The following is a 25,608-nucleotide window of genomic DNA, read 5'->3' as shown; positions in this document are numbered from 1 at the left end:
AAATGGTATGTAAATTTGGCTTTTAAAGGCATTTTCAGGCCCCAAATGGAGTTTTATACTGATAGCCTAGCCACAGATAAATCATTGTATGTGATCTGTGGGGACTCTGCACAGATCAGCTGTTCCAGCAAACATAATTTAAAGGGGTATTCCGATAACTCTTGTTCTGCAGCCTGAAGGCTCTGTGCTCTTCACTTTTGGATTTCTCGCACATTGGTGGGCGGAGTTTCACTTGCTCTGCTATCTGCTATGATCCACAGTATGACGCTGATGTGGAAACTGATGTAGCAGAGCTGGATTTGAGTCAGCTTGCATTACATACAGAGGTAATGGACTCCTTATCTCAGCCCTTATCAGCCAAATTCAATTAAACCGGCTGATAAGTGGAAAAGCTGAAGATAGACAGCACAGTAATCTCGGAGCTCTCACCTCCCCCCTCCCCTATATGAGGAGCTCCGTTGCTTGTCAGCCCTTCCCTCCCCCCCTGAGAGCAGGCAGCTATGTCACTTGACAAATGAGCAGATAATCCCAAGGGCCAGTGTCAACAATGAAGTGAATAAATTAAGATAGTGGACAAACAAAGCAGTTTTGATAAAGCAATGTATTTAGGAAAAGTCTTATATCCACATAAACTAGCAGTATAGATAGGATCCTTGTTATGGGACAACCCTTTTAAGTTTGTGGCCGGGAAGTGAATGCAGGCTGCTCCTATTCGAGTAATAGAAACGGCAGTGCAATTTCCTGGTACCACAGCTATGGATTACTGCTGCAGTTTCCTTGCTAACAATAGTATTGATGACTACTACTGAGTACAAAAACTTTACAGTAGCTTAAAAATCTTTGACATTAAGGCACAAAAGTTAGAGTACAAACATTTGATTGTGTTACTGGTTGTGATTTTGTAAAAAGGTAAGACATTGCATACCGTATATACTAGAGTATAAGCCGAATTTTTCAGCCCAGTTTCTGGGCTGAAAAAGCCCCCCTCAGCTTATACTAGAGTCAGCAAAAAAATTTTTTTTTTTTTTTTTTTTAAATGGGGGGGGGGGGGGGGGGGTGTCTATGACCAGCCACAATATTATGTATAGAATCTCCCATAAAATAGTGCAATAAAAAAAAAAATTAAAAAAATAAAAGTTCTAAATCACTCCTTTCCCTAGATTACATACAAAAGTAGAAAATTACTGTGAAACACATGAGGTATCCATGTGTCTGAAAGTGCCCTGTCTACTGAATATAGGGAATCTGAAGCTCCTGTTCCGTCGGGAAGGGGTTAATAGGAGCACTGCAGATACCCTATATTCAGCCAGGCTGAACTCCAAGTGGGAAGGAAGGGGGGCAGAAAACCCAGACCTCAAGCTCAGGGAAGGGGCAGACAGACAACCAAAACACCCCCTCCCCTTTCCCAGCAACTACTGCACCCAAAAACTCCGACCATTTTAATTTTTGAAATTTTCCAATAGCAGCTGCATTTCCCCCCCCCTAGGCTTATACTCGAGTCAATAAGTTTTCTCAGTTTTTTGTGGTAATACTAGGGGCCTCGGCTTATACTCGAGTATATACGGTAATTCCTTAGTTCACTACTTATGACTGAATTTAGTATTTATTGACAAATATAGACAGACGGCTTAGAAGCTTAATATAAAAATTTATTTAGGTCTTAAGCAGACTGGCACTTTGTATAAAAGTAAGAAAGTTGTTGTCCTGAGTAGGTTTGAAATCTTACAGAAATTCACATCTTTGGTCCTCTTGCCAGTAGTTCTGTCCAGCAGTTATTTATTTCTTGGCATGTTTCTTGTAAATCTCAATGTATTCTTTCACATCTTCTGGAGAGCCTAAGGCTATGGGCATCCTTTGATGTATGTTGTCTGGTACTATATCCAGAATGTTCTCCAGTCCATTGGTGGCTAGACCTCCAGCCTTTTCCATAACATAGGCCATGGGGTTGCACTCATACAAGAGCCTCAACTGTCAAACAAATCAAGAGTCACATTATAAAGAACATCAACCACATCCAGACATACTATGGATCTAATAATGCCCAAGTCATCAGAATACAGTTCAGCCAATCCAAATACACTGACCAAAAAAAAAACAAAAACAAAAAACACACCACACGTAAAAAAAGGAGTTGCTGGAATCGAATTAAACTTATGATATATAGTATGCAATTATTACAATCTGTAGCATTTTGCCATGACAGCAAATTTTCTTCTGCTAAGTGCCTGGAAATGGTTTGGGCAAAGACAGGGGTGTGTAAAGAACATGCCACATGTCTGGATGGTGGACAAGGAAACTGCTAGAGGTGCTTGTTAGTGGAACAAACAAGCCTCTCTACTGGTGGGAAACCAGAATCTGTTCATAGTGTGTGTGCCCTCTTGTATCCACTGCTCCCAATATCTCCTAACAGCTGAATGTGTAAGGGTATGTTCACACGGTGGAAAATGGATTGTGTGTGTGAACATACTGTGCGGCTTGCTGCAACAAAATGCTGGTGCAGTGAAGTGACATCCTGTCACGGCATTCCGCACCGGATTAGTCCCAAATGAATGGGCCTAATCGGGAGGGAGTCTTGCACCATAGACGCCATGGCTGAGTCAGCAGCAGAATCCGCGGGAAGAAGCATGTTGCTTCTTTTTTCCCACTACCTGTTAGCGGAAAAAAGCAGTGAGTGGCTTCCATTCCACAGATTCCGCGTCAAAATCCGCTGCCAAAAAACTGTTAACTAGCCCTTAGTCGATAGGCAATTTATCAAAACCACTATGCCAACGGAGCACAATGTTTTCCAAGTGCATCATAGAGGCATGTCTAGCAGTCAACAATATCTGACCAAGCGGTGCACTACCCAAAAGGAGCATCTGAGAGCCTTTTTATAAGGCAGTGAAGAGGAGAGTACTTTTAGACCCTCTTGTGGCAATTGTGGTAGTGTCTATTCAAACCAGACATTTTATCATTTACATATCTGCCTAAGATATAACTGTATGCCAAGTTTTGAAGCAATCTGACTGCAGAATATGTTGGTGTTATGTAAAGAGAGACTTATTTCTATTTCAGTGCATTATTTTTTGGTCACTGAGTGTAAATGTATAGATTAAAGGGATTCTACCATTAAAAAACTTTTCTGTGGATAACACGTCAGAATAGCTTTTAGAAAGGCTATTCATCTACTACCTTTAGATGGGATCTCCGCCGCGCCGTTCCTTAGTAATACCAGTTTTTACCGGTATGTAAATTAGTTCTCTGGCAGCGATGGGGGCGGGCCCCAGCACTGAAAATGCGATGAGGGCGTCCCCACGGCTGCCAGAGAACAGGATCCTGCGCCGCCTCTATCTTCTGCTGGATCCTCTCCTTCTTTCTTCAGCAGCGTCACCTCTGTCGGCTCTTACACTAGTAGAGCCGACTGCGCATGCTCGCAATTGCGGCCTCAGAACTATGGCCGCGCATGCGCAGTCGGCTCTACTAGTGTAAGAGCCGACAGAGGTGACGCTGCTGAAGAAAGAAGGGGAGGATCCAGCAGAAGATAGGGTAGAATCCCTTTAAGTGGTTTCTGTTGTCATTTGCATCCTGGTTTATTTTCACAGTGACTCATTGTGATAGGAAAAATAGTGCTGCATTGCCTTTGACACAAATGCAAACATAGCTTTACACTTTGACTTGAAACAAGAAGTTGTGAGACTATAAACTATCAAAGGAACATATAATGCTCAGTGCTTTCTGCAGTCACAAAAAATTATATTATTTACCTTTCCTTTTGGGCTTTTTACGTTTGCTGGGTACAAGAAGATTCCTCCATAAACCAATGTCCGATGAACATCTGCCACCATTGAACCAACATATCTCCCTCCATATGGGGAACTACCATCCTGTAGCAAAATCACAAAATTCAATAATCTTTTAAGAGACTGAAAGCTGTGATGATACATGGGCATGTGTATGGGGCCATAGCAAACAGTGAGTCACTGTGCTAGCTTTGAAAAACACAAGCTAGCACAATGATAAAGTACAGGTTTGTGCACATCGAGCCAAAGTAGAGTAGAATCAATTCCCTAAATCTCCCTCTCTCACTCAGAAGCATCGGGAGATCAGGGAAAACATAGAGAAGTACCAATCTATATTGATATTTCTGTCTCTTCTCTCACTTACTCCCCCTACTCATCCCCACTCTACATAGGACACTCTGTAAGGCTATATGTGATCTTAGCCTTATATTCACTTGCACTATTAATTTATGCAAAGATTGTTGATAGTAAATATATATGTTAGCACCAATATTTTTCAAGAGTGAGTCAGTTTTTAGGTGCAATATTAAAACCAATAAATGAAAAAAAAAATTATTTACTCTTTATATCTTTATTTTGTACTGAAAATCTCTGAGACTTGGCAGTACACGTATCTCTCTTGCGATTAATTTGTTTCATGCTACAAATATGTTTACTTATTTTCTGATATTTTTTTCTTGATATTACTGAAAATTCAGATTGCAACTATGGGATTTAATGTTTTTCTTAAAAAAATGGAACTACACACTTACTTCTGGGAACTTCTTCTTTTGGAGATATTCTGTAACGGCTGCATCAAAGTATTTAGCATAGCCTTCATTAAGACTGTAGATATTGCCTCTTGGCTTAATTTTCACATTTTTATTGACCAGGATAAATTCTCCAATTGCCTAAAAAGACATTTTATTGTATATTAAAAAACTCAGACAAATACGTTTTACAGCAGAATAAGGTGCAACATACATAGCTCAATGATCCTGTGATAAAACAGCAGCTGTAACACAATTGGAAATAGGTAAATTGTAACTTACAGGGTCAAGCATAAAGCAATTGACACCACATTCAGTGGCTAGGACAAGCATGGTGGCGCTCCCATATAAAGCATATCCTGCTGCAATAAGGTTACGTCCTGGCTGCAAAGCATCTTTCTCACAGGGCTCTCTATCTGATTCCTGCATAGAAAATACATTGTGTTCACAAAAAGTTAACAGAATGGGATAGCAATAAACCCTGCTGTGCTCCATAAGAAAATGTGATTAAACTTACATACATTGGTTATGTGCCACACAGTAAGAACAGACCACAACAGCGCATTCCAGTAGTGTACTTGCAAATACAGTAGCACATACTGCCACCTTCTGGCTAATTAGAAATTTACCACTGCACATCTACACCACTGCACTGTTCTCTCAAAACACATCCAAGTTTCGGTAAGTCTATTTAAGATTAAAAGCATAGTACTTTTATACGTTATATGTATTTTACATTTAGAGAAAATACTACACTTAGATCATATAATTATATGACCTCCTGCTAATACTCTTGTTTATCTGCATATGATTTTACATTAAAATGCAGCTTTACAGGCCTTTTAGTTATGGTTCTATGTGTTTAAAATGAATGGATGATCTTACCTTTTTGTATATGGCAAAAATTGTGCCAATGGATGCAAGGCAATCAATGTTTGAGGAACCATCCAGTGGGTCAAAACAGACAATATATTTACCCTAAAAGAAAAAGAAAGCGTATTCTATAACATTACCTCCAAAGTAGGTTGGTAAAGCATATCATCTCTCTATATTATAAAAATGAATTCTTGTCTGTCCGTCTGTCTGTTCTCTAATGCGAACCAAACGACTGGACCGATCTTCATCAAATTTGGTACAGAGATACTTCAGATATCCGGGAAGGTTTAAGACGAGACTCCAACTCGCTCGGACGTACCGTTGCTGAGATACAGCATTCCAAACACAGTGCCCCCCCTTAGCCAATACAAACCTGCAAGACTTTCACTCATATTCCAACTGCAATACACACAGTCACTCCACATGCACAATACAACACTGATATCCAAACTGAGATACACGCATCAGAGGATTAGATACACAGATCAGCACACAGTATCACACGCCACAGGATTAGATACACGGGTCTGCACACAGTCCCACACACCAGAGGATTAAATACGCACTTCTGCACACAGTTCCACACATTTAAGGATTTGATACGTGCATCTGCACATGGTTCCACATGCCGAAGGATTAGATACAGGCATCTACACACAGTTCCACACTCCAGAGGATTAGATACGTGTGTCTGCACACAGTTGTACACACCATAGGATTAGATACACGTGTCTGCACACAGTACCACATTCAGTAGGATTAGATACGCGCATCTACACATAGTTCCACACGCCGAAGGATTAGATACGCGCCTCTTCACACAATACCACACAGGGGAGGATTAGATACGTGTGTGTGCACACAGTACCACACTTTGGAGGATTAGATACATGCCTCTGCACACAGTACCACAAGCCAGAGAATTAGATACGCGTCTCCGCACACAGTATCACACGGGGGAGGATTAGATACGCGCATCTGCACACAGTACCACATGCCATAGGATTAGATACACGCCTCTTCACACAATACCACACAGGGGAGGATTAGATACACGTGTCTTCACAAAGTTGTACACGCCATAGGATTAGATACACGCGTCTGCACACAGTACCACATGCCGTAGGATTAGATATGTGCATCTACACACAGTACCACATGCCGTAGGATTAGATACACGTGTCTGCACATAGTACCACATGCCGTAGGATTAGATACACGCGTCTGCACACAGTTCCACACTCTAGAGGATTAGATACGTGCGTCTGCACACATTTGTACACGCCACAGGATTAGATACACACGTCTGCACAGAGTACCACATGCCGTAGGATTAGATACACGCGTCTGCACACAGTTCCACACTCCAGAGGATTAGATATGCACATCTGCACACAGTTGTACACGCCATAGGATTAGATACACGCGTCTGCACACAGTACCACATGCAGTAGGATTAGATACGCGCGTCTACACAGTTTCACATGCCGAAGGATTAGATACGCGCCTCTTCACACAATAAAACACAGGGGAGGATTAGATACGTGTGTGTGCACACAGTATCACACTTTGGAGGATTAGATACATGCCTCTGCACACAGTACCACAAGCCAGAGAATTAGATACGCGTCTCAACACACAGTATCACACGTGGGAGGATTAGATACGCGCATCTGCACACAGTACCACACGGGGGAGGATTAGATACGCGCGTCTACACACAGTACCACATGCCGTAGGATTAGATACGCGCGTCTGCACACAGTACCACATGCCGGGGGATTGAATACGCGCGTCTACACACAGTACCACATGCTGTAGGATTAGATACACGCCTCTTCACACAATACCACACAGGGGAGGATTAGATATGTGCATCAGAACACAGTACCACACTTTGGAGGATTAGATACATGCCTCTGCACACAGTACCACATGCCAGATAATTAGATTCGCATCTCAGCACACAGCACCATACGGGGGAGGATTAGATACGCGCATCTGCACACAGTACCTCATGCCAGAGGATTAGATACACCTGTCTGCACACAGTACCACACGCCAGAGGATTAGATACGCGCGTCTGCACATAGTACCACATGCCGTAAGATTAGATATGCACGTCTGCACAGTTTCACTTACCGGAGGATTAGATACGTGCCTCTTCACACAATACCACACGGGGGAGGATTAGATACACACATCTGCACACAGTATCACACGCCGGAGGATTAGACATGTGCATCTGCACACAGTACCACACCAACAAGGATTAGATACTTGCGTCTAAACACAGTACTACACGGTGAAGGATTAGATACAGCTTTACTCCAGGTATCCATAACAACTGGTCACAGGTTTTTCACTGATATCCAAAATGAGATACACATAATCACATGACGCTTATGGACATACACACAAACCACATACAAAATACATCAGTGCAAAATTGGACATTTCTTATGGGGCCACTACACAAACATAAAATGTAATATACCCGTGCGAAGCCGGGTCCTCCCTCTAGTATTTTATATAAGCAACCTAAGGATAGACCATCAATATTCCAATCCTAGAAAACTCCTTTCAGCATTAGAGGGGTTGTCCAGGCAAAAATAGACAAACCTTGTAAAGTTTAAATTAGTCAGGGGCAGACTCACCTGTCCCTGTTGCTCTGGTGTCCTCTCACAGGCCCTGGTTCTCATGGAGTTCCACTGAAGCTGCTGATTGGCCACAGCGATCATGTGATCGCTAAGGCCAATCAGCGGCCTCAGCAGTCCTTAGGAAGAGGACTCGATGTCGCAGGTAGTGACGTTCAGGCCCTCGCTGATTGGCCTCAGCAGTCACGTGTATGGTGGAAATGAGCAACAATCATCATGACACTTGAACATTTGGGGATATTTATCAATAGTGTCACGGAATATTTTACACAATGTTGAAAACAGTACAAATTGTACCAAAGTTGACAAATTTGGTGCATCTCAAGACATGTTGCACACTTACAGTGGGGTACTCAAGAGGTGGTTACATAGTTAAAACAACATTCTATATATAGGAAGTATACATGCTTCAATGTGATATCTAACAACAAAAAGTACTTAAAACCATTGACAAAGTCAAGTTAAAGAGGCCTGCAATTTCGTAATTAAGTTGTTAGGTGTCAAAATAAAAAAAACAAAAAACAGACTATTATAGATTGTTACCAGTAAGGAACCAGTATATCTCATGCTAGCTTTCTGGTGTGTTATAATAAACATGTCGGGCCTGCTTTGGTCTTCACCCTCTTCCTCTGACTTTCATAAAAGTGGTGAACAGGGTAAAGATGGAACAATGTGGTACATCTTTGGCACAAGGAAGGCCTGTGTGCAAAGGATGCACATTTACCCCCTGCTATGCCAGAAAAGGTGTATACATGGGTTAGTAAATTCCCCCCAGGTACCTCCTACATAGTCAAGTCTGTGAACACCCCTAACTTACAGTTCCTTATGGCTGACATTCTTTAAGGATGACATGCTTTAATGTGTCGTTTTACAGTTACTGCAAAGTGGATGGGATTCCAGAGAATCCTATCCACAACTTACGGAAAAAAACAAAACAAAAAACGCATAGTGGACATGCTGTGTTTTCCCAAACCATTGCCTTTTTGGAAAATGCAGCAAGTACCTACAGAAACACAAACAGTTTCCCTATAGGTTTAATTGATACAAAAAGTCTGGAGAGGTTTTACTTTGAAAAGTACAGCGAGAAAACCATGATGCAATGCTACTGTTTTTTTTTCCCTGCAGCGTTTTTTTTTTTTTTGCTGTGCCCTGCTACGTGGGGCTTTAGCCTAAGGGAGCCTTCACACAATGTAACGCTGCGCTCATTCTGATCGTAAAAACATGTTCAGCATGAGCGCGTAAAAAGCAGCTCCCATTGACTTGAATGGGAGCTGGCATACGTGCACTCCCCATTGAAATCAATGGGAGGCATTTTTCCCTATGCTTTCAGTGTATTACGCGTGTATCACATTGAAAGCAATAGGGAAAAAAGCCTCCCATTGATTTCAATGGGGAGCGCACATATGCCGGCTCCCATTCAGGTTAATGGGAGCTGCTTTTTATGTGCTCATGCTGAACGTGTTTTTACGATCAGAATGAGCGCAGCGTTACATCGTGTGAAGGCTCCCTAAATCAGCTTTTGTGCAAAAACTGCTGCGTATAGCTAATATATTTGTTACTTTTATGACTTCTCTTAGCCCCCACAAGAATAAATTTGATGACTGGCATGTACACCATGTTTTGGAGCAACTTCCACCAGAATTCTGGAACATTTTTTTATGCTTGCAAATAGTAAATGCAATCGGGGAACACATGTTATTAGTCTTTTGGAACAGAGTATTAAAATGCAATACATGTATACTTCCTAAACATTCATATGTCTCAGTTACAGCAGAGGGATGTGAAACGTTTTTAGTAAATTAGAAATTGCATCATGACTGTTTTGTCACAATAGGAAGCCAGGTCATTGTGCAGCTGATTCCCCACTATAGACATGGACTTTAGCAATATGGTGTAACTGAAATGTATACAGACGTGTACACACCCTCTTATCAGCTTCCACAATAAGAGCATGTGGGTCTTCTTCAGACACCAGGACACAGGAACTGAAAGAAGACTTCAGCATGTTGATAACCAGGTCATTGGAAAGAACATCCAGCTTTTTCACTTGGTCTCCGGTTACATTGGTGGATCCAGCAATTCCATATCTAAGAAGAAGCAGTCATTATTATAAAAAAAAAAAAAAAGTGTGCAGAATGCATTATTACATCATACGCTGCCATCCTTAAAGCATAAATTCATGGTAATTGGCCTTCCATCTATTCCCTCATCTATACCTATCATACCTGGCTTTATAAACAGAAGGAGGATAGTTGTAGGATTTCATTCTGTGACGTTGGTATCATGTGTCAGCTCAGTGGCCGAAGGCTGAGCAAGTGCAGCAATGACTGCAGATCTGACATACACAATGAACAGAACCTAACTTATAGAAGCAGGTTCAGCGAGCATTTACTGACACTGACAGAGACCTAGGATAAACCACTATATAGAAGGCCACTACCAGGTACGCCAGGGCAGAACTATGACATAATGTACTAATCTGATACAAACGGTTTATCTGGGTTTTTTTGGTATGTTACAGGGATTTCTGGACTACTGGTTATTGAATTAAATGGATTCTATATAAACAGAATAAGCAAAATAAATTCTGCCTACACATGAAGCATACAGTCCATTTTATGTCTCTCTGTAGCAGTCAGACAAACTTAACACCTTCCTGTCTATTAGAATAGATTATTTTCTTGTGAACAGTCAAAATTTCTCCAATAAAAATGCCATTTAGTCAGGAAAGCAAAGTAGCAAAATAAGTAAAAAAAAACAACAACATGCATTTACATAAGAGCCATGCATGCAATGATAAACAGTGTTCCTAGTATAGAACTTCATTCCGGGTTCATCTGACATATTGAAAGATAAAATCTCTGAAACAAAAGGCAGGAATTATAACAGAGGCTAAGGACTGAGGCTAAGGACTGGCTAGGCAATGACAACGCCCTGAGCCACATAGGCATTTGCAGTGTTGTACTGCACAAGCTGTCTGTGACCAACCCCAGCCTGGCATTTCACCTCACAGGGGCTTCAGTGGATGTGAATAGAATGATTACTGGGGTACATGAGTGACTTGATAGAGGGGTATCCAGCAGCACCATGTCCAACACTATAAAATGGAGTTTAATTCATCAGTTTCAAGCTACTAGGAACTGTTATATTACTAAAGGGGTTGTCCAGTTTCAGCAAATACACATATCATGCGCGTTATTTAGTGGCATAGTAGGTCTATTGGTAACAGTGTGATGTGGTAAAAATGGGTTTGTCTTTGTCGTTGCCTGATAAACCTTGCGCTTGGTGATTATATTTGGTTCTTATATATATTGCTTTTTGAAGATACTCTATTCATTACCTATTACTTATTGTGTTACCCTGTACTACACATACCACTTTGGTGTTTACTGGTACTATTAACCCCTTTGAGAAGTCTGAAACATATCAGCAGGACTTCTACTTGCGATTTTAAAACATGCCGAAATAAACTCCATTTTATAAGGCTGGACAAGGTGCTGGATATACTCCTTTTATCCATTAGGTGAGTAAAACATATGGTTGTTCCATTCAATATTTCTTTTTTATTTGCAGGCCTTATATTACAGGATAGTTCCACACTGACGCAATATAGGTGGATTTTAGGGTCATATGTATCACTATTCAATTCTCAAGAACCCTAGGGGTACAGGTGTTGCACCAAATTCTGTCCATTATACATGTTAAACCTGTTATCTGTATTCCTTCTTGTGTTTGTCTAGGTTAGGTCAAAGGTTAATAGGTAAACAGCTCTGCTTCAGTGGCTGTTTTTGCAGCAGGGGAATGCAGACATGGCAAACAACGTAGTTTAGTTTTCCACAGACATTATTTCCACTACCCACCCCCACCCCTACAGAATCCGTACTCATAGGGTAGTCAAACACCTTATGCTAGGTTCACAATAGCATTTGGCTTTCTGTTCTTTGGGTGTAACATCTCTGCCTGTTCGGGCCCCTGTGCCACCCTCTGCTCGTGTGCTGCGGCGCAGGAGGCGCGTGCAGTTTGATAATCTGCGTAAAGTTTTTAGTTGCACTGTGTGAACACGGCTCTAGTCCTTAATTGGATTTGCACCACACCTGTCTTCTGCCTAGGTTGCCTCTGTCCATTTAGTGGTTAATCTGGCCTTGCCCTTTGATTGACAGCCTGCCTTCCTGTGAACTCCATGGGCGGGTTCTTCCTCCCTATTTAGCCTTGGTTCCCATTCACACCAGTGCTTGTTATTGCCGTGCGCATACCTGCTCTTACTGTACCTGTTGCTTATACTATTATACCTGACCTTTGGCTTTTCTCATTGACTATTCTCTTTACTCCGATTTGGCACTGCATCGCTCTCCTGTTACCGAACCCTGGCTAGCTGACCTCCCTTTGTTGTTGTTCGTCTTGTCTGCGTTTTGTGTTTCACGTATTCAGGGAGGGTTTGTCCTCGTGGTTGTCTCCTATTACCTAGGATAGGGCCTGGCAATAGGAAGGGAAAGTGGGGGGCTTCAGCTTAGGGCTCACTGTCTCTTGTGCCCCTCCCAGGGTTTAACCGTTCTGGGAATTGCTGTCTTAGCAATTCCATCACATTGGGTCTGATTGGGGACCCAAAAAACAGAAAGCTAACCTGCGTAAAAAGCGGTTATCCATGGACTCCATACACTATAATGGGGTCTGCCAGGTTTCCGCACGAGAAGTCCTGCTTTCAGGACTTTTCTCTCCGCATTTTTTAAGCGGGTTCAGGGACAGAAACCCCGAACAGGCAACGAGCGCTAGTGTGAACCTAGACTTACATACCTGACCAAAGCATTTCTTCCTAAACCCTCCTATACAAATGAATGTCTTCTCAATAGCTATAGAGGGAGAAACTGCTACCAAATACCTCTAGTGGTTGCACGTGTGCCTTGAAAACTAAAAGACACACCCTTCTATTTCCAACAACTCCTGTCAGTTATAGCTGACTAGTCCGCTGACCTTAATCTAATGTATATCTGATGTGCCCACCCACCTTTTGCCAACTAATAATTGAACTCCACTCAGGAGGAATAATTGCCATATTACTTGGTCACATTATTCCTGGCCTTTTAGAGCAGTCCTTTCACAATTTTATCATTGACTCATGATATCCACACATCATGTACTAAAGTAATAGCTTCTCATTTTTTATTAGCCAGAATATATGTGGTGTTGATACCAGATGTCTCAGACCAACAGCTCTCATCCTTCCTAGTGGCATTTCTACGATCCTATCTAGCCAAGACAGGGTGGCCATGTATGCATGTAGCTTTCTCCTTTGAAGTCACTAGCTCGTCTGTCTGTACAGCTCCCATAGATCTCTCTATAACTCCTGTATATGACTGCTGTAACAAGTCAGGTAGGGTTATCTCCCTCCTTCGAATAAAATACAACCACACTCAACGAAGCTCAATGTGTATATTTATAGGGGAGCAGGGGAACATTGCTGTTAGCCAGACAAACATTTAGCCCCATGCTAACCCATGTGTAATGCCTCTTGTAGATGTTCATATGTCTGGTCAGTGTACTATCCAAGTTTTTCCCAGATAGCACACCGACACATTCATTTCTATGGGCCCGTACACGACTGATCTACACCTGTCACGTGTACGGGCCGACAGGCCAGGCCGCAAAATATAGAACAGGTCCTATTCCTGTCCTATTTTGCAGCCCTGCTTCCGTAGCTCCTATTCATTTATTGAAAAGGAACACGGAAGCACACCTGGTGCATGGGTGCTACATGGGTGACATCCATGTGTCTCCCCATACACCACCCGTGCCTTTAATTCATGGCCAGCAAGAAGCACACTGTGCAACTGACCTAAAGCTGGCATAGACTTTAAACAAGTAAATGATCAGACAAATTAAAATCCAACATGCCAGATCCTCATTTTCCACAACACATTCCACTAAGGAACAGTCAGAATGCTCTTGTACCATTATATTATCTGTTGAGCCTGCCAACCTGAATCTAATCCTGTACAGGGCCAATTTAAGAGAACTTTAACTGTTCTACCTTAATGCCCAACTCTTACATCAGAAAGTGAAAAGGAATTTGAAGCGGTATTCTGCCTTACATTCCTGTACATTTTATGGCTATGTGCATCCCGTGGCAGAAAGCTTAAGCTTCCGTTGCGGTTTTACTTGCCGATTATCATCAGAAACAATCAAGCTAATCATCTCTTGCCACGGGTTCTATGGCTGAGGCCAAGTTCACATTTGTGTTTGGTATTCTGTTCGGGGAGTCCACTTGGGGACCCTCCAAACGGAAACCTATTTGCATTAAAAAGCGATTAACTAAGAAACCACATAGACCCCATAGACTATAATAAGGTTCATGTGGTTTCTGCATGAAACATGCAGAGAGAAAAGTGCTGACTGCAGTACTTCTCTCTGCATGATTTGTGCGGACACTGAGTGGAAACCACACGGACCCCATAGACTAACCGCTTTCCATTGGGGGTTCCCCAAGTGGGATAACGAACACAGATGTGAACTGGGCCTGAATCAGTCACAGAGTCCGCAGTGAGAAAGAGCAGTATGTTTATTTTTTTCAGCATCCTGGAATAGGAGACTGATCCAGAATGGAATTAATTTAGAGGCCTCAAAGTCAGAGCCAGATTCCTCCATATGAAATTACCCTAAAGACGGGGCCTCACATAGGATAAACACTGCAGTTTACCCGTGGCGTAAACACCATGGAAAAAAAAAACAGCGGTTTATAGTAGAAGCAAAGTGGATGGTATTCTAGCAAAGCCCATCCTCACTTTGCAGTAAAACACACACAGCGGATATGCTGTGATTTCCAAAACTGATGCAGGATTCCATTTACTGACACTGACAGAGACCAGGGTTAAGCCACTATATAGAAGGCCATTACCGGGGACTCCAGTGTAGAACTAGGAGATGATGTACTAATCTGATACGGGACTATTTTTCAGTTTTTTGGTATGTTACAGGGATTTCTGGACTATTGGTTGTTGAATTAAATGGATTCTGGATAACATATTAACATCATACAAAAACTATGGTTTCTGCACTTTCCCTGTTGCATAAAAGTATGGAGAAACATGTTGCACACTAGCAGCATTTCATTTCTCTGACATTATATGGGTTGATGTTACAAAAGCCTGTTTGTACAGGATATGTGGTCAGGTCAGACTCAGATGGGCATATGGGATTTCAAAAGACTTAAAGAATGGTGCCATTGTATATAGTTATATTTGTGTTTGCTTTTTGGTATGCTAGTAGCTTAGATGAAATGACAGTCCAAATGAGCTGCAGATATTAAAGTGTTAACATTCACATGTTCAGTCCTTGTTTGCATAGCCACGGGAAGGCAGACGTTTGTTTCCTCAGAAAAGCATACTGCATACATTAGTTATAGATGTATTACAAAAAGGCACAGGGACAAGATGGAGCCCGCATAGACCTGCAGGTGTATTCTTCAATGCCCTGTTAATAAATAGTAAATGTGCTCATAATACAAAGACTGAGGGCATCCAGCCAATGCCCCCGTGCCAGGCATGGCAAAGTCCAATCATTAATCGACCTGTACTAATGCCTGCTGTTTTGATCACTACTCCATATCTTTCATGTCTATTAGTATCAGACACATTTTGGAGTAATGGAGGGGGAGGTTTTTTTCTCTTTATGTGCAGGAAGTCCAAACAGACTCACCTGTAGGAATCAGCCGCTATAGAGAAATAAGATGTCACCAGGAGGTAAATGATAACTTGTGAATGTGATGCATAATTGTCACAACTCAGGCCCCATGATGCCACTTTGGTGGCATCCTACACACTGTCTTCCAATAAGTATTTGGACACCTGTGGTCTGAGCGGCATGAGCGGTAATTACATCCTCAACCCTCCGGGGCTTTCCACAAGTCCTTGTATGATGGCTAGTGGTATGTTAGTCCATTCAGCTTGGAGAAGACAGGCAAGTTCTTTCACCGATTTTGGTCGGCTGCTGCACCCCTTCAAGTCTGGGCTCTGGGCAGGCCAGTCCAATCGGTTAACCTGATTGTCACTGTACCAAGCCATGGTAAACCTCGCTACATGACAGCTGGCATTGTCATCCTGGAAGTAACATTGCTCTGACCCATAGAACCGCCATAATGTAGGAAGCACACTGTTATCTAAAATAGTGCAATAGGCGTTGGCACTGAGTTTACCATCCATTGGGACCAAGGGGCCCAGTCCATACCAGGAAAAACACCCCCAGACCATAACTCCACCTCCGCAGAACTTTACTGGGTGTCCAAATATTTATTGGTAGACAGTGTAAAAATCATTGGACTCAATGTAACCCCTGTTATGTTTCTTTATATCCATGTAGTGAGATAAATATATGAGACAATTGCCAGCTGAAATGCCAATGACATATTAGGGGAGAATCTATTTCTCCAACTAAGGGTGCATTCACACTAAGTATACGCTCATTTCATTCTGAGCGTAAAACACGTTCAGAATGAGCGAGTACAAAGCAGATCCCATTCATTTCTATGGGAGCCGGCAATATGTGCGCTCCCCATAGAAATGAATGGGCTGCTTTTTTCCCTATTGCTTTCAATGTGATATGAGCTTATCTGCTTTACGTGTTTTACGCTCAGAATGAGATGAGCGTATACTTAGTGTGAATGCACCCTGAGGCCCCACATTGCAGAAACTCAGTTTTTTTGTTGCAGATTTTGCTGAGGATTTTTGAGCCAAAGCCAGTAGTGGATTGCGCAGAAGGAAGAAGTATAAGAACTTCCTCTATATTTCCCATTCCTTTTGTAGCCACTCTTGGCTTTGGCTCAAAAAACCACAGCAAAATCTGCAACAAAAAAAGTTGCATTTCCACAACGTGTGGCCTCAGCCTTAGACAGCTGTCAGGCTTAAATGAATTATGAATTGTCTTATGTGCTGTACCAAATACAGTTGAGATTTGTTTTGGTAAAAAGGGTGCAGCCAAATTATGGTAACAGATGGCATTAAGTTCATCTGCACTTGGTCCCCCAACAGACTTGGTCAAGGCATATGGTGGGGAGATTACAATCAAACACATTACCGATAGGGAATGATGACTGTGAGCCCCTTTATGGGACCGTGATTGACAATGTTTCTAAAGCTCTATGGAATATATGTTCATGCTATACAAATAAGCAAAAGTAAATAAGACATTTCTGCCATATACATATGTTATTATGTACAAACTGGACCCCCTTTTGGAATAAATTTGCAGCATTTTACCAAATTGTGCTGTTTTTTCGGTGGATTTCATTGCACAGTTGCTGGAGATTTCAACTAATGCATTGCAAAAGGTTTGGTCCACACCGCAGAATGAATTGACATGTGACTTTAAAAGCTGCACCACAGGTCAATGTCTGCTGCAGATTACTTCTGCAGCGTGTGGATAAGATTTAGTAATATCTGGCTGGTATTGTAAGGCCAGGTTCACATAGGGTTTTTTAGTCCGGGTTTTGACGCGGAAACCGGGTCAAGATCTGGCTCAAACAACCGCCTCCCATTGAATTTAATGGGTTCCTTTTTCCGCCACTTGCGGAAAAAGAAGCGACATGCCCATTCTTGAGGCACGACACTCCCTCGCGACTAGGCCCATTCAGTTGGGCCTAATCCAGAGCGAAATGCCGCTGCATTGTATGCACTGCACTGGCATCCAGTCACGGCTAGCCATTTTTGGAGCAGATTCTGAGGTGGCCTCTGTGTCAAAATCCGGTCCAAAAAACCCCAGTGTAAACCCGGTCTAACACTGCAGATTTTCAGTATGCAATTCTGTTATGAAAATCTGCATTGTCTCCACCAAACTTGAGTATACTCAAAATTTACTGCTATGAAGCCGACCAATTTTGGGGGAGATTTATTATTTTAGTTTCTGGGTGACAACATTTAATGGGTTATCTCATGAAGGCGACCCTTGTCCATATGCCCCAATAGAATATTTGGAGTCAAACAGAAACCCCTCCTGTAAGCCAGAAAGGATAGGCGCTTTGTTCCAGTATCTGCTATTCTATAGTGGTCTTGCACTATCTTGGTATTACAAAGATGGCAATCATGTGAAAGATCACATTATACTATGAGGGGCATTTATTAACCCATCTACACCAGTTTTCTGTTGTAGAAGGTTGTAAATATGGCATATTTGATGCATAGTTCTTTCTTGTGCCAAGTATATGCTACATTATTCCTTCAAAAAAGTGGGTGAAGTGGGTCTGAGGCAAGGCAGACTGGGATGCCTTGGCCCAACATATTTACTATAACTTATACCAGCTGGTGTGAATTATACCTGAAACCTACACAAGTTCCTGACTGATGTAGATCTCAATTCAGATGCATGGGAGTATGTATGGCCATCTTTTTCCAGGGATGTCAGGAGTGGGACTGTGATTTATCAGCCGTTTGCCCAGCATTGCCATTAAGAAGAATGGCAATCATGCTTCATATCCAACAATTTTTTCAATACAAGAACAGTTATCTTATGTGTCGGAGGAAGAAGGTTTAGACTTTTTACTTGTAATAAAAGTGAGCAAATATGTCAAACTGGCATTGGGTTACGTTTCACCAGGTATCGTGTGTACTTTTCGCACAAGTGGCGTAGTCTGCAGCACTATTCAAACGATAACTAAGTCAGTGGCATCTTCGGAATTTTGAGAAATATCCGTGCCTGCTACAAGTTCCTGACATGCTCTTCATGGTACCCCAGAATGCGTTTATGTACCAGATATATTATATATATATCCATATCCAGAATGGGCATTGTACCATGACCATGCCACATCCATATGCAACTTCCACAATTTTGTCAAATTCTAAATAATGTCTTCTCTAATGCATATGGTGGTCTGAATGGCTAGAATGTATATATATATATATATATATATATATATATATATATATATATATATATATATATATGTTTCACTGTTCCTGCGCTGTACAGAAGTGGGCTAGACAAGGCATGTATATATGGATGTCTGAGACTACTCACAGGTTGGCCAGCCCAGCCTTACGGACAGCAGAAGAGATGGCTTTGATGGCAGTGCACAGAGAGTTTAGGAGTTGGGTCATCTCTCCGGTGCCCTTGGCTTTGATGCCCTCCTCCATCACGAACCGGGTCATGGTGATTACGTTGGTGTCAAAGGGGGCCTGGTCCGACATGTTGGCACTTGCAGTGAGCGCACAGGTGTGGCTGAGCCTGTGGTTAGGTGTAGCCGGCTGCGGGATGGACAGGGCAGCAGAGTGCCCTCACACTGCCACTTTTATATGGGCGGCTGTGCTCCCTCCCCTCCAGGAACTGGCTGTCAGGTCGAGGGCAGGCGGTGGGTGTGCGGGAGGCAGACACTACAATGGCGCTCTTCTCCAATCACCGCAGCGCCTTGCACAATTTGTGAGGAGTTGTTATGGAGGACGCAGGGCGTGTGAGGAAATACATGTGCCCTTACCTCCCCCTCCTCAGCTCAGTACATAGTCCGCTGCAAAGCGAAAACAGGCTGAAGTCTGTCCCAGTCCTGGATATGCCAGGCGGCAGATTCTTATTCGTCACTTTCTTCTGCAGAGTCACAGGACACTTTATCACTGTTCCATACATAAGGCTATGGTCACACAGAGGGGAGAATTCATTAGGACTTTATAAGGACTACTGTCTAATATGCTGGTGTGAGATGCACCAGAATTAGTAAAAGTCTATATACTGCTCAGCAAATTGTATGGATGTCAGCGTCAAACCAGGTGTAGTTTAGGCACACTGGATAGAAGGAGCCTCCGACCCAAAACCTCTATATAAACCATAATCCATGTGTTGCATAAAACTGCAGCATCATGTATAGTGTTATAACAATCTATAGCTTTTACAGTGGGTTCACACCTGCGCCCGTGCCCGCTTCAGCCAATCCGGCGGGTTTCCGTCTTCTGCCCTGAGAAACTGGACAGGGGACGGAAACCCGGCAGTGAGTTTTCACTTGAATGGGTTTGCAAAGTGACTGCCCGTGTGCGTCTTCTGTCTCTCCGCAGCAAAACCGTTTTTCTTAACAGGACACAAAGTCGGACATACAGGACTTTGTGTCTGGTTAATGAAAAAACGGTTTACGCTAGGTTCACACCTGCGTTCTACTCTCCGTTCTGTGCTTTCTGTCTTCTGCATGCCAGAAGACGGAAAGCACAGACCGGGTCCGGCCATGAGCGGCGGTGAGCGTTTTATGCTCTCCGCCGCAAAACCGGATTTTTTACTGCATGTCCGACTCTGTGTGAAAGACTCCTGCAGGTTTCCGTCTCCTGCTCTGTTTTATGCAGGAAACGGAAACCTGCAGTACGGAGAGCACAACGCAGATGTGAACGAGCCCTTAGCCGCGGAGAGCCAGTAGACGCACACGGGCAGTCACTTTGCAAACCCATTCAAGCGAATGGGTTTGAAAACTGAACTCCGGGCTTCCGTCCTCTGTCCAGTTTCTCGGGGCAGAAGACGGAAACCTGCCTGATTGGCTAAAGCGGAGAACGGGTGCAGATGTGAACCCGCCCTTTAGTCTTCAGTTAAAATTCATCCATAGGGTTTCAGTCAAAGCATGCTTACTGCCTTAGTCATAAATTCTCAGAGATTTTATTATAACAAGATTATATGGTGCTGAAGTTTTATGGAACACATGGATTATAGAATTGTTAAAAGGGTTTATCCACCATTGTAATACTGGTGGCCTATCCTTTGGATCTGCTGTAATCTGAAACTTTTGGAAAAGTTAGTCCAAATTTGAGTTTTGCTGAAGCAATTTGCTTATCTCTAATACTAAGGCAATGCTTTGTATAGAGGAATAATACGGCAATCCTAATAGTACATGAAGGCTTTACTGTACCTTTTCTAATTAAATTTTGCTTTATTTACAATCACTTGGTAAATCGTAAACGTACAGGGACCGGGACTAGTGCAAACTGTATCCCAATATACTAAATACTGAATTTATACCAAGTAGAACAAAAGCACAACATACAGTAAATCGTACATTACAAATTACAGCCTGTACTACACTGACATTCTAATAAAGGTTCACACATCAAACAACAGACAAGTAATCCTATTAATATTATAAATGTGAAAGTTTGTGGGTTTGTGAGTTTGGATGTTCGGATGTTTGTTCCTCAATCACGGAAAAACCGCTCCACCGATTTGGCTGAAATTTTCCACAAACATAGTTAATACACCCGATTGCGCAATAGGCTACTTTTTGTCACAATAGCGCACATACGTTTGTGCCAGGACCCCCACAAAACCCAAACTCACACCACCATCTCTGCAATCTCACACACTTTGGACCATAGCAAGCCACAAAATTCATATTGCCCTCTACAGCCTCGCCCCTAACCCCACACAATCACATATACATATACTTTACCACTTTGCCCCTCACCTTAACGATACTCCAGGAGGCTCTCTTTAACGCTCCGGAGCAGCCATGTTTGCCGACCCCCACCGCTCTGACAATCCGCGACACCGTCCACCCATGTCAATACCCCTAGGAGGTCTAATAAATGCAAAAAAAAAAGTTTACAAAAAGTAAAAAAAATATTAAAAAAAAATAAAAAGGATTAAAAATTCAAATCACCCCCCTTTCCCTAGAACACATATAAAAGTAGTTAAATACTGTGAACCACATACACGTTAGGTATCCCCACGTCCGAAATCGCCCGCTCTACAAAGCTATACAAATATTTTTCCTGTTCGGTAAACGCCGTAGCGGGAAAAATGGTCAAAAGTGCCAAACCGCCATTTTTTCACTGTTTTGATTCTGATAAAAAATTGAATAAAAAGTGATCAAAGCAATAACATTTCCCCAAAATGGTAGAACTACAAAGTACACCCGGTCCCGCAAACAAAGACGCCCTATACATCCCCGTACACGCACGTATAAAAAAGTTACGGCTGTCAGAATATGGCGACTTTTCAAAAAATAATTTTTTAACACAGTTTGGGATTTTTTTAATAAAACCATATAAATTTGGTATCCCTGGAACCGTACCGAAACACAGAATATAGGGGACATGTCATTTTGGCTGCACAGTGAACGCCGTAAAACCAAAGCCCGTAAGAAAGTCGCAGAAATGCATTTTTTCTTCAAATCCACCCCATTCTGAATTTTTTCCCTGCTTCCCAGTACATTATATAGAATAAATAATGGTGGCATCATGAAGAAAAATTTGTCCCAGGAAAAATTAAGACCTCATATGGCTCTGGGAGCGGAGAAATAAAAAAGTTATGGGGTTTAGAAGGAGGGGAGTTAAAAACGAAAATCAAAACATGCCATCGGCGGGAAAGGGTTAACTTCAAATACTGCTGTCCCAAAGTCACTATGTAAAGTTTCTCACAACACCGTATAGCAGCTCAAATACAAAGTAACTTCAACACAAAAGTCTCACGTATTCTCTGAATTACAGAAAAAACAAGATACAAACTTACATTTCATATCCCATCCCTTATACACAGTACGAAAACCTTACCCGTGCCTGTATATACCCACTTCTACAATCACCGCAGACGAAGTCGCGGGTACCAGCTAGTAGGGGATAAGGAAGGGATAAGAGGGGAGAAAAGGAAGAGAAGTCCTAAGCTTTATTGAAAGCCATTCTGTTGACATAGCTTAGTGAGAGCTTATTTTTTGCATGATGTGTTGTACTTTCATTTCACACAATTTTAGGGTACATATTATAATAATAATAATAAAAAATTTCATTTATATAGCGCCAACATATTCTGCAGCACTGTACAATTTGTAGAGTTCAAGTACAGACAAAAAGATACATTACAAAGAAATAGACATTTCACACAATGGGATGTGAGGGCCCTGCTCACAAGAGCTTACAATCCAGCGCCGCCTCTGTCTTCTTCTGCATCCTCCCCTTCCTTCTTCAGCTGGACGTCGGACGCCTGAGCAGTACACTCTGTTCTTTCGCAGTGATGGGGGCGGGCCCCAGCGCAGGAGATGCGATGGGGGCGTCCCCATTGCTGCTCGAAAACCGACTCCAGCACCGCCTCTGTCTTCTTCTGCATCCTCCCCTTCCTTCTTCGGCTGGACCTCGGACGCCTGTGCAGTACGCTCTGTTTGACGAACTTCGCCGAACGTACTGCGCATGCCAGCGGCCATAGTGCCGACACTGCAAGTTCGCCAAACAGAGCGTACTGCGCAGGCGTCCAACGTCAAGCTGAAGAAGGTAAGGGAGGATGCAGAAGAAGACAGAGGCGGCGCTGGAGTAGGTTTTCGAGCAGCAATGGGGACGCCCCCATCGCATCTCCTGCGCTGGGGCCCGCCCCCATCGCTGCGAAAGAACTAATTACATACCGGTACAAACTGGTATTTCAAACGAACGGCGCGGCACTTCCAAAGGTAAGAGACAAATAGCTTTTCTAAAGGCTATTCCGACGTGTTCCCTAGAAAAAAAAGTTTTTTAATGGTTGAATCCCCTTAATGTATCTCTGGTAAGGAAAGGGCGTATTCTGGAGATGTTTTTGAGGTGGAGGTGACATGAGCATGTGAGTGACTGGATATAGGGGGTGAAGGAAACGTGTGAGTCAAACACAACCCCAAGGCAGCGGGCATGCTGCCTAGGAATTATAGTAAGGCCTGAGACTGCAATGGATATATCAGGGACAGATCTATTAGATGGTGGAAACAGTAGTAGTTCAGTTTTAGAGAGATTTAGTTTCAGATAGAGCGAAGACATGATATTTGAGACAGCAGAAAGACAATCAATGGTTTTCTGTATTAGTTTAGGGGTGATGTCACGGGAAGATGTGTATAATTGGGTGTCATCTGCATAAAGATGGTACAGGAAGCCAAATCTGGTGATGGTTTGTCCAATGGGGGCTGTGTAGAGAGAGAAGAGCAGGGGGCCTAGCACCGAGCCCTGAGGAACCCCAACAGCAAGCGAAAGAGTATAATGTTTTAATCAGCTTTTTTTAACCTTTTTTGGGGAGTCCATATTAAAAACCCATAATTTTATGATAATTGTTTGCGTTTTGTTTTTACTGTGTTCACTCTGCATTACAAATGACATGGCAGTTTTGTTCTGTGAGTCATTATGATTACGGCAATATTATATTCATATTATTTTTATTAAGTTTTATCGCTTCTACAAATAAAATGTCTTTTTTTGAAAATTAATTCCAGGGGTCACTGTATTCTGACTATTATAACTTTTTTTATACTGTTTTATTGATGGAGATATTTAAAGGCTCTTTATTTGCTGGACAAGTTGTACATTTTATTGGCACTAATGTTTTGCATGTATGTCTTTTTGATGACTTTTTATTGCTATTTTTCATGGTTCACTGTACGGGATAAATAATGCTAATTTTGGATAGCGGGGACTTATATGAACATAGGGATAATTGACTTTTTTTTTGTTAACATTATGTGCTTTTTTACTGACCATAGCAACCAGGGGATTAATCAACCAGAGTTGGAGTATCTTAAACTCTACAGGTGGATCATCGCTGGAGGAGAAGAGCTCACACAAACGGAATCAGTACAGGAGGTGGGAGGGCTGTCTCACAGAAATGTGTGTTGGGTAAGTCTATAATGTGGGTCAGGGGTTGGGCTGAGTAGGTATGGAAGAGCGGGATAACTAGAGAGACAGGGAAGGTAGGTATGGTAGTGGGGAGTGAGGAAGGAGGGGCGAGTAAGGTGAGGGCAGTTAGTGAGGAAGTTACATAGCAGGATACAGAAACAAGTAAACAAAAGCAGGAGATACCAGCATTTTTTGAAAATCTTTTTTTTTTTTTTGTTCTGGAAAAGTAGACCACAATAGGACCTCAGTCCTTATGAAACCATCGGAAGTGAGTATGACCCAATTCAGTTTATTCTGTGTGCAGTCTATCAGTCAGTTGTGTGGATGGGCCTTTACAGCTTGTAAAAAAAATACAAATTTAACTAGTATGTATTCTATATTTTATTTTTTTCAATTTATGTGGTCACACCATATTTAGTAAGTAAAGAAAGCAATAATTTCCTTGTTTTTGTTAGTTCTTTAAAGATAAATTGCTGCTTAGACAAAGATAAGGAGCAAAACAACTGAAGGAAAAAGCTTGCTTGGCAGGATTCTGAGTAGTCACTAGACAGGTTTGTTAAAGGTGTAACTTTATCTAGCCTGGTAAATATGTTTATAAGGTTACTAATGTTTATTATTACATAATCTTAAATTGACCATATATTGATCTATTAACCCCCATCTGACAGATTTACTCTATTTGTCACTATTAGGGCCCCTTAGCGTAAGCGTGCTGCTCATTTAGCTTTATGCGCGCTCCCTTTGAAGTGAATGGGATGTGTTTTGAAGCGCTCGCGTGTACGGGACTAAATGAGCGGCGCGCTTACGCCATGGGAAGGGGCCCTTAGGAGACTAATTGTTGAAGGCTATTGAGTTGGTCTTCTGCCTCAAATTCCTCTCAACTTTCTACCCATTGGCTTCTCACATGGCTTTTACTTGCGGATTAGCAGTAATTGAATGGGAATAATCAACAAAGTATCTTGCATTGTGGGTTCTGTGGCTGAGT

At 42.3% G+C, this 25,608-nt stretch overlaps 1 protein-coding gene across 1 annotated transcript; it reads right to left on the bottom strand.

Annotated features, from left to right (window-relative positions):
- Positions 1-1,632: 1,632 nt before the first annotated feature.
- On the bottom strand, positions 1,633-19,335 carry LOC142208930 (fructose-1,6-bisphosphatase 1-like). The gene is made up of 7 exons (XM_075277813.1): positions 19,063-19,335; positions 9,986-10,148; positions 5,414-5,506; positions 4,811-4,951; positions 4,532-4,669; positions 3,744-3,863; positions 1,633-1,968 (listed from the first exon to the last, which is right to left on the bottom strand). The coding sequence occupies exons 1-7, from the start codon at positions 19,230-19,232 to the stop codon at positions 1,777-1,779; spliced, it is 1,017 nt and encodes a 338-aa protein (XP_075133914.1). The 5' UTR covers positions 19,233-19,335; the 3' UTR covers positions 1,633-1,776.
- Positions 19,336-25,608: the final 6,273 nt, after the last annotated feature.

The sequence above is a fragment of the Leptodactylus fuscus genome, chromosome 1, assembly GCF_031893055.1.
Source record: "Leptodactylus fuscus isolate aLepFus1 chromosome 1, aLepFus1.hap2, whole genome shotgun sequence".
Taxonomy (NCBI): Eukaryota; Metazoa; Chordata; class Amphibia; order Anura; family Leptodactylidae; genus Leptodactylus; species Leptodactylus fuscus.
This window is presented reverse-complemented; position numbering and strand designations above follow the sequence as displayed.

Bases quoted from the DNA above. Each gene is read 5' to 3' on its own strand.
- LOC142208930 (XM_075277813.1), bottom strand. From the start codon at position 19,232: ATGTCGGACCAGGCCCCCTTTGACACCAACGTAATCACCATGACCCGG. The intron at 5,507-9,985 runs GTGTGTACACGT...TTTTTCTTTTAG, and splicing joins TTGTGGAAGCTGATAAGAGG to GGTAAATATATTGTCTGTTT. The intron at 1,969-3,743 runs GTAAATAATATA...TTTGTTTGACAG, and splicing joins TAAAAAGCCCAAAAGGAAAG to TTGAGGCTCTTGTATGAGTG.